This window comes from Musa acuminata, chromosome BXJ2-7 (assembly GCF_036884655.1).
Source record: "Musa acuminata AAA Group cultivar baxijiao chromosome BXJ2-7, Cavendish_Baxijiao_AAA, whole genome shotgun sequence".
NCBI lineage: Eukaryota > Viridiplantae > Streptophyta > Magnoliopsida > Zingiberales > Musaceae > Musa > Musa acuminata.
Window position 1 is genome coordinate 10842223 of NC_088344.1, and position 17175 is coordinate 10859397.

A 17175-nucleotide genomic window follows, 5' to 3' on the forward strand; every position below is an offset into this window, starting at 1 on the left:
AATTAATAATCTAATCTATGTGTTGAGATAAGTGATGCAGGACTAACTACGATCATGAAATAGGTAAAACGATTAAAGAAGAATCCAATATTGGGTCGGAGTTAATAATCGGGCATCGGGCTGGATGAATCGGGTGATACACCAAAGAATCGGACGATATAGTGAAAGCTCATTAGGAGTTCATCAAAAGCTTGCAAGAAGTTCGTCGAAAGATCGTCGGAAGATCGTCGAAAGTTCATCGAGAGTTCGGTTGAACAACTGACATGTCAGACAACTTAGATTCCTTATATCGTAATTATTTTAGCCATAACTATCGTAGTTAGGACTTTAATTTGAGTTAATTTTGGAAAAAATCCTACTAACTCAATTATGGGTCAACTAGGCCCTAAACAAGGTTGAATTGAGCTGGTTTAATAGCTCATTCAGCCACTTGGAGTCATATCAGGCGGTGGCATTGCCCTGATGGAACTACTTGAGGCTCAGCCTCTCAAGTGGTATCGGCGGTGATACTGTCAGCAGTAAATGCTGCCAAGCGGTGGTACCGCCTTGTCAAGCGGTGGTACTGCCAAAGCTCGGTCTCCGAGGCTTTGTCAGCCGGTTGTACCATCCAGTGTCAGTTTGCAAGTGGTGGTATTGCCCAGTACTAGTGGTGGTACCGCAAGTATCCTAGAATCTCGGGATGAGACAATTTTTGGCTCTATTTTTGAAGTCATTGGGGCCTATAAATACTCCACTCTTTTATTCATGAAAGAGCATGAAATGTGTGAACAGAAGTCTTGATATTTTGGTTGTAAAAGTGTTGAAAAAGTACTAAGTGTCCTCCTACTTTAGCTTTGTGATCAATCTAAGAGAGGTGTGAGGCTTGTAAAAGGTTATCTCCTAAACCTGTAAAAATGAGAAAGATTTATAAGAGGATAGTTAGTCTTTGCTCATTGAAAAAAGACCGATAGTGGACATCAGTGGCCTAAACGAAGGAGGAATCGAGAGTGGACGTAGGTCACGATGACCGAACCACTATAAAATTAGTGTGCACTTTCTCGTTGCTCTTCATTACTATAGTTTTTTGCCTTAATTGCTTATCACTCTTATTCTAAGTCAAGGATACTTTCAATATCTTTTATGTTATGTTTTTATCAAGTCGAAAGTTTTGAATCGACTTAATTTTTATGATTACACTAATTCAAACCCCTGACTCTTAGTATCATTAATGACCTTAACAATTGGTATCAAAGTAAGGTTACTTTCTATTTAGTTTAAAACCCAAGAGAGATGACTTCTGCTAGCAATCAAGAGGGTCTTTCTATCACTCGTCCTCCTATGTTCAATGGGACGGACTACACGTATTTAAAAACTAGAATGAGAATTTTCTTACTTTCTATTGATTTCAAATTATGGAACATTATTAAAAGTGGTTTTGAGAAGTCTTCCAAACCAATAAACGAATAAAATGATTTGAAAAAGAAGATTTTCTCTTTAAATGCTAAAGCAATAAACATTTATTTTGTATTCTTAATAAAAATGAATTTAATCGGGTTTCTATATACGAATCTGCATATGAGATTTAGCACACACTTGAAGTCATACACAAAAGCACAAGGTTAAAGAGACAAAAATTAATCTTTTGGTTCATAGCTATGAGTTGTTTCGCATGAAATAAAGCGAGACCATTGGAGACATGTATACCTGTTTTATGGATGTCGTTAATTGTCTAAAAGCACTTGATAAAGTTTTTTCAATTTTGAACTTATTAAAAAGATATTAAGATTCATTTCAAAAAGTTGGGATCATAAAGTAATGGCAATACAAGAAGCAAAAGACCTTAATAACTTTTCCAACATGCATAGCACATGATGAACTTGAGAATAACATTCGAAAGAACATGAAGGATATAACACTTAGAACCAAAGAAGGCCACTTGGGTGAAAACTCAAGTGACGATAATGATGATGGTGATAACTTCGCATTTCTTACAAGAAGGTTTAAATTTTTTTTAAAAAGGAACAAAATAAAACAAGACACTAAGAATAAAATTGAACTAAAAAAGGACCAAATAATTTGCTATGAATGCAAGAAGTGGGGGCACTTCAAAAATAAATGTCCTCAAGTGAAAAAGAAGCTATTAAAGAAAAAGAAGACGCTCAAAGCAACTTGGGATGATTCGAGTGCATTTGAAGCTGAGGAGTCAATCAACAAAGACGGAGTTGCAAGTTATGCTCTAATGATGCTCAATGACAAGGTAAGTGACTCAATCAAATCTCATTTAGCTTATGATGATTTACTTATTGCTTTCAATGATCTATATGATAAATGTAAGCTAGTTGATAAAAAATATAAGTTGTGAAAAAAGGAGCATGCTTCTGTTGTTTGTGAATTTGATAAATTAAAAAATGAGCATGATGATAGTATGCTAGCTTCTTGCACTAAGTGTGATGGGATAGATTCACTTAAGAAAAGAAATGTCTTACTACAAGAAATATTAGAAAAAATTAAAATAGGTTATAAGGGTCATGTTCATAGAAAGGAATGAATTAACTTTGTAAGTTACACTCAACAAAAGCTAACTATCTTTATTAAATGACCAACATTACATATCTCACCTAGAGAAAAATATAATTTTTATGAAAAATATAATCATTTTACTTACAAATATTCATTTAAAAGGGATAGTCCATATAAATTAGTTTGGGTTCCTTAAGGAACCATAAATCACTTAATGATAGATAGATCTATTTAATAGGGATCCAAAGTTAAATAGGTACTTAAAAGAAAATCCCTTTTCTTGTAGACATGATTATAATCGAAAGCTAGGAGCAAAAATAAATTTTTGATAATGGATGCTCAAGGCTTATAACCGTATATCTAACATAGTTCACAAAGCTCACTAGTTGAAACAAAATAATTTTAATTAAAGATGCTTTATGAAATCATACTCAATGATTTTATATTATACATGAGGATTTGAAGTAACAATAATTTAAAATCTTATATTTTGGAATTATGTGTTATACTTTTGATCTTGATGATTTTTGTGATAAATATTATCTTTTAGTTTTAAATCATGATGCATGGTTTGTATATGGAATGCTAGAGCATACTAAGTATAAAAATGAATTAAGCTAAAAAACCTTAGTCATTTTTAATCTTATATGAAACTATCTACATTGCTTCCATTGGATTTCCCGAAAAGTTATTTTGATGATGACTTTGGATTTGTTTTCATATGAGATGATATGTTGGTGTTTACAACTTGAGATGTACCATATATGAAATAATTATTTTGATTCTCGAGAATATTTATCCAAAAAAATCTTGATTCTTTCACCTGATTTTTTTAATTTATTTATAAGTATTTCATTAATCATTTTCCTCCGATTCTGCCCTTTATTGATTAAAGAAAGGATTTATCCAAATAAACCATGATATATTACTAGACTTCTTGATGTTTATAACTTGAATTGTATTATAAATTTTTTTGTATTTATGATTTGTATGACCCATGATATGATTGAATCATTGATGTACAAGGGCAAAAAATTGTTGACCAACATATCTTAATAGTGCTGTGAAACTTGCACTTTTAATAAGCAAAAAGTGATGACTTAGAATGCTAAATATAGAATTGGTATCATTCGCTTAAACGTTAGCTTCAATATTATTAGATATTGACTTAAATATTAAATGTTAGCACCATTGCAATGTTAAATATGGTTGCTTAGTTGTTAAAAGTCAAATGTTGAAGTTTGAATGGTTGAAAGATAAAATTTATAGCTTGAAAATGAGTTGAAGGCAGTGCACCAGCGGTAGCACCACTGGACTGGCAGTAGCATCGCCAGAGCACACTACCTATAGGCGGTAGCACCACCCAGTTGGCGATACCACTACCCGAAATTGTGCCATATAAAAGAGCTTTTAGGGCTGGCGGTAGAACCGCACCCAAACTTTCCTCCACCTCTCCTCCACATCTCTAAATCTTTCTCCACTTCTCATTCACCTTGCTCTTCCTCTAGAAACCCAAGAAAAATATGTTTTTTTACAAATCTAAGGATCAATCTCAACCCTCCTGGAGATCACTATAAGGGTAATCCTTAAAACTTTTCTCTCAATTCATTGATTGATCTTGCTTCTTATATGTAGTTCTCTCATTGATAATATATGTAGTTCCATGACACATAGAAGATCCTCAAGGGACAAAGAAAAGAGGAGATTAGATAAAATCTTTGATTCTATACTCTTTGATTCCTTTTAACATGTCCTTAAATTGCCAACCTTTGAGTCTAGAAGTGTACATGAGGGAAAATATGTAGAGTTAGAAGAATTGAGTGATTTGGAACTAATCCAATGATTCGCTAACTTACATGTCCTTCCAATTCTTCAAATTAGTGAAACCATTTATCTTAGACTTGTTTGGTTGTTTTATAACAATTTACATGTGGATGAACACGATAGGGTATCCACTTATCTTTTAGGGTATCACATACCCATTATAGATAGTGTAATTTACAACTTTATAGGAATTCTTGAGAAAAGAAGAGGTTGCTATTTTAGAGGAAAATATGACATAGAATCGGTTGAGATTACATATTCTAAGGCTTTGTACTAGTTTTAGAAACCTATATTTATTTATCGTTCCAAGAAGTTGTGAACATTTGTTACCTTTCAACACAAAGTTGCTTCATCACGTCATGATAAATATTCTACTTCCAAAATAACACCATTATGATAAAGTTAATCAAATGAAATTAGGAATAATGTATTGGATTATAATAGAACATGATAACTATTTTGGATATCTGATATGACAAAACATGATTGAACTGTCAACAAAAGATATGATGCTTCCATATGGTGGCTTGATTACTAGACTAATATATGCATATGGCATAATTATTCCATTAGATGAAGAAACTATGAAACTAGATAGATTTAATGTCATCAATAGAAACCTATTAAGAAGATTAAGATATATAATAAGAAATAGTATTTGGACTAGATTACCTAGGAGAACTGATCCTCCCCCACCTGAACCAAAACCAGAAACACCTATATATAGGGGAAGTCAATCTCCTCATACTAGTTCCTTCGAGGCATCATCTCCAACGGAGCCAACACCCTTCGCATTTGTCGATTCCATAGTGACACGATTGGATCGAACTGAACTACGTCAAGATCAAATCTTAACTGAGATGCAACAAATTCATCGATAACTTGACATCTTTAATATACAGTTTAATATTTTGCTTAGGTATTTTGGTTTACCACCACCTGAATAGCTTGTATATTTCTTCTTTCTTTTTGTTGATAAAGGAGAAAACTCAAAAGTACCATGATGTGTTATACTCCTTGATGTGTTGTACTCCTTATCCTTACACTCTATAATGTACTTTTTGACGTTATGTGCTTTTCAATATTATGATACATGTCGTGATGATATTATGATTGCATGCAACATTCTAAGAATTAGGCATGTTAAATCTTCCAAATGCATAAGTTCCTCTTATACCTTTTTCGGATTTCTTGTTTTTTCGTAACTTGAGTTTTCTTTTTAAATCGAGATCACTTTTTTCGAAATGCATAAGTTCCTTCTTCTTGTAATTCACAAAAGAAGAGTTTTTATTCATGGACTTTTGGTATGTGATGATAATTTCCTATGAATCATTATTCCTTCTATTTACAAGAATAGGGATTTGATTCATGAATTTTTAGTATATGCATTTTGATCTTTTATGTGATGAATCCTTTCTCTTTACATAAGTAGAAGTTTGATTCATCGACTTTTGGTTGATTTTTTTGGTGATGAATGAATTCCTCCTTTCTTCTTCTTCTTCTTCTTCTTCTTCTTCTTCTTCTTCTTCTTCTTCTTATTCTTATTCTTATTCTTATTCTTCTTTTCATGACAAAAAGAAGAAAGAAACTTGCTAGCATATCAAGAAAAGCAAAAATGCTAGTTTGCACATCTTAAGAAGAACCAAAAAGTACTTGCACAACTAAAGAAAAGTGCTAGCTTGCCCATTTCAAGAAGCAAAAGTAGTTATTTTAGTTTTTGCTTAACTTTTTATTTTACAAATTTGCTAGTTTGCATAAATGGGTGTAAAACTTACTTACATAGTTTAAAATACTTACATAAATTATTGAATGATTCTCCTTTTTGTTGATTACAAAGGGGGAGAAATGATGAATATTTGAAATCATAATGTTGTATTTGGTATTATGCATGAAGGAATAAATGGTTAAAAAATGCTTTCATACCATGTATGTTATACCCAAAATGAATGAAAATATGAATGCTTTGATATCATGTATGTTATGCCTAAAATGATTGAAAATATGAATGCTTTGGTATCATGGATGTTGTGTCCAAAATAATGTTAATTTTAGTATCATGCATGAAGTGATGAATGCTTTAGTATCATGTAGGTTATACCCAAAGTAATGTTGATTTGTTATAAAGTGATGAAATTATGCATGATTTGATGGCTTGAAACTATGATGATGCATAATATATGAAATTTTGATATATTGCATTCATCAAAATTGTTTCACTTGAATTCAAAGGTTATGATTTCTTTTGAATTCAAATTTGTCTTATCTCAATATTGCATATAGATAAGGGGAGTTAAGGTTAACTCCATTATCAATTAGTTGCCATCATAAAAAAGAAGGAGATTGTTGAATCTCGGATTTTGATGATGAAATCAATTGATGAATTAATAATCTAATCTATGTGTTAAGATAAGTGATGTAGGACTAACTATAATCGTAAGATAGGCAAAACGATTAAAGAAGAATTCAATGTTGGGCTAGAGTCAATGATTGGGCATCGGGCTGGAGGAATCGAGTGATACACCAAAGGATTGAATGATGCAGTGAAAGATTGTTGGAAGTTCACCGAAAGCTTATCGGAAGTTCACCGAAAGCTCACTGGAAGTTCACTGAAAACTCACCAGAATATCATTAGGAGTTCACCGAGAGTTTGGTTGAACAATTGACATGCCAAACAACTTAGATTCCTTGTATCGTAATTATTTTAGCCTTAACTATCATAGTTAAGACTTTAATTTGAGTTAGTTTTGGGAGAAATCATACTAACTTAATTAAGGGCCAACTAGGCCCTAAACAGGGCTGAATTAGGTCGGTTGGATGGTCCATGCAGCTACTTAGAGCCACATCAGGCGATGGCATTGCCTAGACTGGGCTTAGCCTCTCAAATGGTCTGGATGATGGTACCGCTAGCAGTTAATGCTGCAAGACGATGGTACCACCAGGTCAGGTAGTGGTACCGCTAGAGCCCAGTCTCCGAGGCTCTGTCAAGTGGTCGTACCACTTAGACTAGGCAGTGGTACCACCCAATGTCGGTGGTACCACCCAATACTAGCAGTGGTACTGCTAGTAACCTAAAAACCTGGAATGAGATACTTTTTTGCTCCACTTTTTAAGTCGTTAGGGTCTATAAATACCCTACTCTTTTCTGCGTAAAAGAACACAAAATATGTGAATAAAAGTCATGAAATTTTAGTTGTAAAAGTATTAAAAAAGTGCTAAATGTTATTCTCCTCCTTCTTTAGCTTTGTGATCAATCTAAGAGAGGTGTGAGGCTTACAAAAGGTTATCTTCTAAATCTGTAAAAAGGAGAAAGAGTTGTAAAAGGATAGTTGATCTTTGCCCTTTGAAGGAAGTCTGATAGTGGATGCCGATGGCCTCAATGGAGGAAGAATCGAGAGTTGACGTAAATCACGACGACTAAACTACTATAAAATTAGTGTGCACTTTCTCGTTGCTCTTCATTACTATTGTTTTCTGCCTTAATTTCTTATCACTCTTATTCTAAGTCAAGCATACTTTTAATATCTTTTTCGATATATTTTTATCAAACCAAAAGTTTCGAATCGACTTAATTTTTGTGATAACACTAATTCACCCCCCTCCTTCTAAGTGTCATTCACGATCCTAACCGTATATTTAATATATTTTTTAAGATCTACCAAATAAGAGAGATATTATTATTGTTGAAGTGTTTTAGAATAATATCGGATATTCTTTATGAAAATTATATATATATATATATATATATATATATATATTATTATTATTATTATTATTATTATTATTATTATTATTATTATTAAGATGTGATGAAGCCTGCTCGACAAACAACTATAATATTATGGCTCCATGGAGACTTGAAAATATAACTAATGCTTATCATATCTAAAGAAGAGTTAAGGATCTCTATCACACTCTAAATAGACATATCTTCCGTACGGAGGAATCCCTAAAGGGGGAATTTTGGGCTCCTCAAATATGTTGAAAATATAAATTTAATAGCTTGGCACCAATCGAAAAGTAGATTGATACGATGTTTATGAAAAAGATAATCATTATGATGTTTCCAAATCAACCAAAGAAAGTTTGTAATAAAATTTTTAAGAAACTTGAGTTGTCTAAATCTTGGCCTTCACCATTAGCCTAATCAAAAAAATTGATGGAAACAATAGTTAAGTTTTGATTGGATAGAAAGTGAAAAACAAATAGAAAAAGATATGAATAGGAGAGTCTGAATGTAATATACAAACATGATATTTAGAAATTTGTGTATTATAAATCTAATTGTCTAAGTGGAGATAGATAGCTTATATGCTAAATTAGTTTCAAGAAAAATTTTCACTGTAGAAAAAATATTAATTGCCCAAACGACTTTTCAACCATTTGTGTATATGTATGCACATACTTAAAAATTCATAAAAATTACACTAAAAGATATCTTTAAAAGATAGGAAGTCCAAATCCATAACTCATCATGAGGATATAAGAGAAAATAAATAATTTGAGGGTAGACAAATTTTAATACCTATTCAGAAATAAATCAAAGACAACATAGAAATTCTTTACTTTATTCATACTTATAAATTGAGGGGTATATTGGTAAGCAAAAGATCATGAAACCATTATCGATTAGTACCCTAATTTCTTTTTTGATACTTATGATGGAGGCGGGTTAAGCCTCTCTAAGGCTAAGAAATGCCTTTGTCTAGGTTTAAAATGTGAAGGAATAATCATATTTCATATGAAAGAGATTAGTTTGTAAATTATCTTCTTTATTTAGTAAAGGAATTATACATTTACCCGAATGTACTTCTTGATAAGTGGATTCATAGATTTGTGAACCTCATTAGTATTTATTGAAGTGATATAATCCCAAATAAAATGATTGAACTTGTTATATAATGATATTTGAGCTCGAAAGTTTGCAGTGTGCTCTATTGGGTTGGAACTATTATCAAAAGCCTCTAGTGGTGGAAGGCAAAAGTTCGTTGGAAGTGGCTCATCTTGAATGCTTTAGACAAATAGGGAACAACCCGAGGTTGGGTCGTTTGCGCTCTCTCTCTTTGATTGCTAAAACTCTTATCACATATCGTTAAGATGCTAGACCATTAACTGTAGTTGGGCTCCCAGAGAGCCATTTATTAAGTCGGTCGATTGGGTCTTCGACTCAAGTAAAGTTGGCTTATGATGCAAGAGTGTACTAAATTCCACCATTGGTGAGCGTGATACTTCAGTTGGCATTCCAACTGATCGAGGGCAGTCTAGGGCCACCGGTAATGGATCGGTCAAGGGAATTCCAAGGGGTACGGGCATAGGCAATGGCTAAGTCGTTGACTGTTGTTGTGAAGGAAGGGTTGCCTATTGAGCTAGTTGGGGTAGGAGTGGGACAATGACTTGCATCATCCTGACGACGGTTTGCACCTGATGCGTAAGACTAAAAAAGGCTTCGATGGGAATAACCAGGTGCCTGATGCTCATCCTCAGAAGTGAGAGTCTGAGATTGTTGAATAGAGCACCAATAATGCCTCGGGTCTGAGCACATCCACCTAAGGGAAGGAGGGGAGCTGCCCTCCCTGCATAACGGTGTTGTGTGTCAACGATTATGCCTCATTGCTAAAGCACTCATTGAGAGGATTCATGGGTAGACGTTCTTACGACATTTAGGCCTTCCTTCTATCTCTAAAATTGTTACAGCTTTAATGCTATCAACTAGGAGTCAGCACGACCGAAACTTGACCCGAAGGCCCGAAGTCGTCCGAGTGTCCCTTGTGGCAATCCTATGAGGTAGTCACTACAAAAGTGAAGTGGCCGAGGATGATCCGAGGTATCTTTCGGGTGTTCAAGGCTAGGTTAAAATGGGCTTTGGTCTCCATGGAGTATTGCACAAATGTTGATGTCGAGGGAAAATTTTTGACTTGCACCTTTGATAGTCAAGTTAATTTATGAAATAGTGGAGATAGAAGATTCAATATTTTTTCGAGCCCCAAAACTTATATACCTGGCCAGCAGGGGGACCCTTCGTAATTATCGTAACACTCTTCTTTTGTTGTTCATCTACGTGGATGACTAACCCGTAACAATATAAGAGGAGGCACAGGTATGATTAGCGACTTGGGGACCACTACCCCCAGTAGCTGGCAGGGTTGGCCCGAGCAACTCCTTATAGCCTGTCGCTCGCAAAGGAGAGCATCCGTCAAAACGACAACGGACCCTGGTTGACAGGGTTACTTGTCCTCCACGTAGCTGATGGGCTATGACCCATCGCATGATTACATGCTCTCTAACACACACAAATCATTATGTATGTAGGCATTTCAGGAAATGAACTTAGGTCACCTTGACATCATTTAGAATCATCTTCCAATAAGACAATGTTAATTAAGATACGACGACTTATATGATACCGCAGTCCATATGAGTTATTAGCATTTGCTAGGTTAACATATTAATCATCTCATATGGAATGGACAAGAGCTGCGTATAGGAGCAGGTTCCATGTGTCTGGCAGGCCACCAACGCACCAATGGGTGCAATCGATGCGGAATTTGACGCCATTATACTTGGATGGATGAGCATCCTTCCGAAGCTGCGAGAGATAGCTAATGTCGAACAGGTACACAGGCTTCGACATTTTGCTCAGCTGCTGCTTCACTATGGCTACTTGTGGAATCGGACCTCCGTGGTATGCAGATGGACTCGACGGATCTGTTTCTCCTTCACAGGTGCTTCCCTTCTCGCCCCACTCTGTTCCTCTGATTCAACGAACGAACACAAGCGGTCAATGTTTCCAAACAAATCCTCTACAGTGCAGTTGATCTGTCTCATGCAAATGTATCATTTATGGTCCTTACCTGTAATGGTCTGGTGAGATCCCTTGGAAGAACACTCGCGTAGTGGATGAATTGATGCTCGAGTCTACCCAGTTTGCCCAGGTAGCCAATGCTCTGGAGAAGGCCACGGTCCTGTTCATGTCCTTCACTGTCCGGTCGCCATTTTGCATGTAGTCCCACCTGCATTCACCAGAGCACAAGTTCTATATCCATTGGTGAATTCATGAAAACAATGTGAGAGACGGGGGGTGGCTTGTCACGTACTCTTGGCGGGATCCCGTGGATAGCCACCAGCGCCAAGTGTTGAAGACGAGCACGTCGGCGGTGAGCCAGATGGATCCACCAATTTGTACGGAGTCCAGCTTTAGGACACGTCCTATGTTCTCGTTCACGATGTCCACCAAGTAATGAGACTTGTAGTACATCACCGTAACGTTGTAATCCTGAAGCAATGTTTGATCTTTAGCTATTTTCTTGCAACTTCTATTCATGAGCTAATTGTGTTGGCCTGTAACGCAACTAAGATACATGAACTCAACGAAGGTCAACTCCCGTGCTGGTTCTGATCAAGTGCTTCCACTCTATATATACTCAAATCATTTCATTCCACTACTTCCTCCTATCATTCATTCATCAGGCTCGACAAGTGCCATCGATGAGGATCATGTCAATTCGTTCTATGGCCCGTTCTCATGATTAAAGTTTTAGCATGTACTCACACAGGACTAACCATCATTAATAATCGGTATGATATGATACGTGCCGCAAGAAGAAGGGGAAGAAGAAACCTCAAATGTTACTGCAGAGAGGGAGCGATTATCGGAGGAGAAGGAGAGGGTGGCGTTGGGCACAGCCGCATGGAGCAAACACAGGAACGAAATGTACTGATTCAAAGTCAATGAGTCTCCCACAAACATCACCTTCTTCCCTCGCAACGTCCTCATCAGCTTCACACCATCAAACCTGTTCGCGGATACGCCATCTCCCAAGTAAGTCAAGCCAACAGGGAGAAGACGAAGGCTCATAAAAGCAATCAGCCACCAACCTGGGGAGATCACATGTCCCAGCGGGCTCCCACCGGAACTTGAGGTACTTGGTGTCGGGCCGGCCGTAGCGCAGGCAGTCGAACTCCTTGCGACCGAAGGGGCAACTCCGCGAATCGTAGAGCGGGTACGACTCGTCCTCCACCCAGCTCCCGTTGTACAAATCGCAGCGGGCTCCTACGCCCCACGCCAAGGGCATCACGAACACCACCAGCAGCAGCATCACAACGATCATGGTTCCCATCTCGGATCCCACAGCGAGAGGAAGACAAGAAGGAGAGACTGGTGCAACAATGCAACGAATGCCATGGAAGAGAGTGGCGGGGGGGTCTTTTGTAATCGAACTCGCGCCGAAGCTTACGTACACGTAATTTGATGGAGGTGAAATCTCCTTCCTTCCTTCCTTCCTTCCTCGTAATTGTGGTTAGGCAAATCCGAGGAATTTTGTCTGGGAATTAATATGGATATTACAAAGTACAACTGAATTAGAGGAGGAAGAAGAAAAGGCTGCCTGCGATTGGTTGCAAGTTGTGGCTTTCTTTCCGTATCTTCCCATTAGGGCGTGGAATCAGACGCTGCGTACGTCCCTTGGTGCGCTCGATCCATTATCTCGAATCATGTCGTTCTTGAGTGGGGTTTCGAGGTGTTTTTGGCCCATTATTAAGTAATTAATCCATACGATTTGCTTACTCTATCGCATCACATTCCCTTTTGTGGTGCATTTATGGCATTTCAGTGTACGCACAAATGATTCTAATTCGAGGTACTCTTCTTTGATTTTGAAAACTATAAATGATTCTAATTCGAGGTACTCTTCTTTGGTTCAGTTAATCCGTTCAATTTAATTTAGAAGATATCAATTTGGTTGAGTTTCCTATTATAAGTCTTTAAACGATTCAACCAAAAACGATTAATCAAATCAACCAAAATACTCAATCTTGTAAATAATCGTTCTATTGGACTAAGATTCTCGTTCGATCCAATTGAATCGAACATGTTCATTTAAAAAATATATATTTTAAATTATTTAAAATTATAAATCGATCTTGAATTGATTTGATTAGATAGATCCGAATTGATTTTGATTTAGACTATTTTACTTTAATCGACCGAATAAGAAAAACAAAGGTTCGATTCGGTTTGACCCTTAATAGTTTCGTTCAGATTTAATCATATTTATCAATTTAATAAATTTAGTAATATTAAATAAAATATAAGATATTTTATATTTTCGAATAATATGGGATATTCTTTATGAAAATATAAGAAGCCTCGATTGCCCGACAACCAACTATAATATTATTGCTCCATGGGAACTTAAAATAAAACTAATACTTTGTCATATCTAAAGAAGAGTTAAAGGATCCATCACACTCCAAATAGCCTTAGCTTCCGTAAGGAGGAATCCCTAAAAGGGGGGGATTTCGGACTCCTCAAATATATTAAATATAAATTTTTATCATAGGAAATAAATATAATAGCTTGGCACCAAATAGAAAGTAGATAGGATTGTGTAAAAAATATAAGAAGATATGAAAGTGGAAAAAAAATATAATATAGTACGAGAAAGTGGAAAAAATATATATGTAAGAAGATATGAAAAGGAGAGTTTAAATATAATATGTAAACATGATATTTATAAATTTATGTATTATAAAATCTAATTCATGCATTGTGTAGACATCATAGATAGCTTATATGCTAAATTAGTTTCAAAAAAAGATTTTCACAGCAGAAAAAATATTAATAGCCCAAACGGTTTTCCAACCATTTCTGTACATATACTTAAAAATATATAAAAACTTCAATTAAAGGATATTTCTAAAAGATAGGGAATCCAAGTCATATATAAGATAATATGAATCTCAAAAACCATATTCACAAAATATGGATGAAAAAGTAATTTGAGGATAGATAAATTGCAATACCTATTCAAAAATAAATAAGAGATAACATATTACTTTATTCATGCTTATAAATTGAGCGGTATATTGGTAAGCTAAATATTATGAAACCAATCATTATCGATTAGTATCCTAATTTTTTTCTTGATACTATCAAGGAGGCGGGTTAAGCCTCTCTAAAACTAAGAAGTGTCTTTATCTAGTATTAAAATTATAAGAAATGATAATATAAGATTAATTTATAAATTATCTTCTTTGTTAAGTAAATGAGTTATACGTTTACCCAATGTACTTGTTGATAAGTGGATCTCATGGATTCATAAACCCTATTATTTTTAATTGAAATGATACAATCACATATAAAATGGTTAAACTTGTTATGGGAGCTATTGTGATTCAAAAAAAAAAAATTTTCTCTATATAAAGTTAGCAATGTATGAGTTAATTTTTATATGGGTTATTCTCTATTGATTGTGTTTAGTAGTGGCAATACTAAACCTATCCTTTTTCATATCGACAACTACTATCCCACATAAATTGTTGTATTGATTAGTATCCTAAGTTTTTCCTTAATACTATGGAAGAGGTGAGTTAAGCTTCTCCGAGGCTCAGAAAATATCTTGTTTAATATTAAAATTTTAGGAAATAATCCTCTAATGAATATCCTCTTTGTTAAGTAAAAATGCTATACGATACGCCCAAATGCACTTCTTGACAAGATGGATTTCTTGGATTCCTAAACCTATTATTTTTAAGTGAAGTGATACAATCAAAGAAGTTATATGTTTGGCCACTTGTGAATTTCTTAGATTCCTAGATCTATTATTTTTTAGTAAAGTGATATGATCCAAGAAGTTATACATCTAGGCACTTTTTGACAAAGTGAACTTGTTAGATTCCTAGACCTAATATTTTGGAGTGAAGTGATACAATCCAAGTAAAAAGGTTAAATGTTTAATTCTAATGCACTTGTTGACAAAGTAAATTTTTGAGTGAAGTGATGCTATCCAAATAAAAAGAGTTATTATGTCCGATGATAATGGTTGGGTTTAGAGTCTTCACTTCGGAGGGATTTTAAAAAACATATATAAATTCTTAAGGGATAAGTAGACTTATCATAGAGAGGATAGAGTAGTCGGAAGAATGTTTGGAATCTAAATATCCTTCCTAGAATCAAAATATTTCTTTGAAAACTCCTGTAAAATAGATTACCTATCTCTCCTTGGCTCTCAAATGTTATTCACTGTACTGTTGCATCTGTTGGGGGTCGACTCTATTATTCTCTTACAACTTTCTCCTTACATGAACTGTCTGAATACCACAGTCTCCGTTATAGCAACCACTCTTTGGTTCCTTTGGAAGAACATAAATGATACTAAATATAGTAACCGTCATTCCATCTGGTTGAAGGACACAGCTACCTCTAAGTTCAACGATAACATCTCCTTCCTAGTCGCCTGAGGACACTGCCTCCTCAAATCTTCCACAGAATCAACAATGCGGTGCTCCCTCTCTGCAAGAACAAAGCAGCGTCTCCTCACTGCATGAACAATACAGTACCTTTCAAACCTTCATAATCTTTTGTGATGGCTCTGAGACCATTGCTGGCGCTGCATTTTGTATTGCTGACTCTGAGACCATCGTGATGGCCTCAAGTCCACTGCAAGCTAAATGCTGAGCAAGTCTCGACGGCTTGGCCAACGTGCCCGGCTTAAACCATCCAACATTGTTGTGAAAAATTGACTGTTTACAAGCTATATATATTTGCTTCAAAACCAGTCCAGTTCCTTAGTGTTTTATAGTTGGAGAAATTCCTATATATATATATATATATATATATATATATATATATATATATATATATATATATATATATATATATATATCCTGGCCATTCTTATCCTGCTTTGTAACCAACGACGGTGGCTGCAATTAGTCACATCTGCCTATTCTCTTAGAACTCGAACTCATAATGGAGACTAATTGGGAGATCAACAGACAATGACTGATGATGGAGGTGTATCTCAAATCAAATTGTACAAAACAACAAAAGGCATCGTTAAGGTGTCGTTGTTCTCCTTGCAAGGTTGACGATACTGGTTTTTTCGTGCAGCACCAATTTGAGATGGAGGTGCTTTGTCGTACTCTCAGATAGATGAGCATTACTTGTCATCTATCTGAGGATGCCAAACCGCCAGAACATATCTCCCTTTTATGGAGCTCTAACATCTTCACTTCTGGGTTACAGAGACCTGGAAGGATCATAAGAACACATAAGAACACATAAGTGATCTGAAATAGCTCTTGATCGTAAATGCTGTAGGTTATTTCATGGGCTGATGGATTATAATGTCCTCATGGCGATGCAAAAACATATGAATGTAATTGTTGGCAATTCAAGTACATGTGAAACCAACATCTAACATGATTGAAGTTAAGAAGTTCGGTTGAACAACTAACGTATCGTTATTGTTTTAGCCTTAACTATCATAGTTAGGACTTTAATTTGAGTTAGTTTTGGGAGAAATCCTACTATCTCAATTAGGGGCCAATTGGGCCCTAAGCAGGACTAATTTGGACCGGTTGGATTGTCCGCTCAGCTACATGGAGTCACATTAGGCGGTAGTATCATCTAGACTAGGTGGTGAAACCGCTTGAGGCTTAGCCTCCCAGGTGGTCTCGGTGATGGTATTGCCCAGATTGGACGATGGTACCATCGGTAGTTAATGCTGTCAGACGATGGTACTGCTAGAGCCCAGTCTCCAATGCTCTGTCAAGCGTTCGTACCACCCAGATTGAGCAGTGGTACCACCCAATATCAGTCTACAGGTGGTGGTACTGCCCAATACTAGTGATGGTACCGCTAGTACCCCGAAAACCCAGGATGAAATACTTTTTGGCTCCATTTTTAAAGTCATTGGAGTCTATAAATACCTCACTTTTTTTTGCATGAAAGAGTAGGAAAAGAATGAAAAAAATTCTTGAGATTTTGGTTATAAAAATATTGAAAAAGTTCTAAGTGTCCTTATCCTCCTTCTTTAGCTCTATGATCAATCTAAGAGATGTGTGAGGCTTATA

The 17175-nt window shown here is 35.6% G+C and overlaps 1 protein-coding gene across 1 annotated transcript; it reads right to left on the bottom strand.

The window, feature by feature from the left end:
- Positions 1 to 10757: 10757 nt before the first annotated feature.
- LOC135616340 (protein trichome birefringence-like 38) lies at positions 10758 to 12473 on the bottom strand. The gene is made up of 5 exons (XM_065115528.1): positions 12196 to 12473; positions 11939 to 12113; positions 11415 to 11593; positions 11172 to 11330; positions 10758 to 11072 (listed from the first exon to the last, which is right to left on the bottom strand). Exons 1-5 carry the CDS (start codon positions 12435 to 12437, stop codon positions 10775 to 10777), a joined length of 1053 nt encoding a protein of 350 aa, XP_064971600.1. The 5' UTR covers positions 12438 to 12473; the 3' UTR covers positions 10758 to 10774.
- Between the last annotated feature and the right edge of the window lie 4702 nt (positions 12474 to 17175).

Coding starts and splice junctions, on each gene's coding strand:
- LOC135616340 (XM_065115528.1), bottom strand. CDS start 12,437: ATGGGAACCATGATCGTTGTGATGCTGCTGCTGGTGGTGTTCGTGATG. Junction 12,114..12,195: donor GGGACATGTGATCTCCCCAG/GTTGGTGGCTGA, acceptor ATCCGCGAACAG/GTTTGATGGTGTGAAGCTGA. Junction 11,594..11,938: donor TCTCTGCAGTAACATTTGAG/GTTTCTTCTTCC, acceptor ACATTGCTTCAG/GATTACAACGTTACGGTGAT.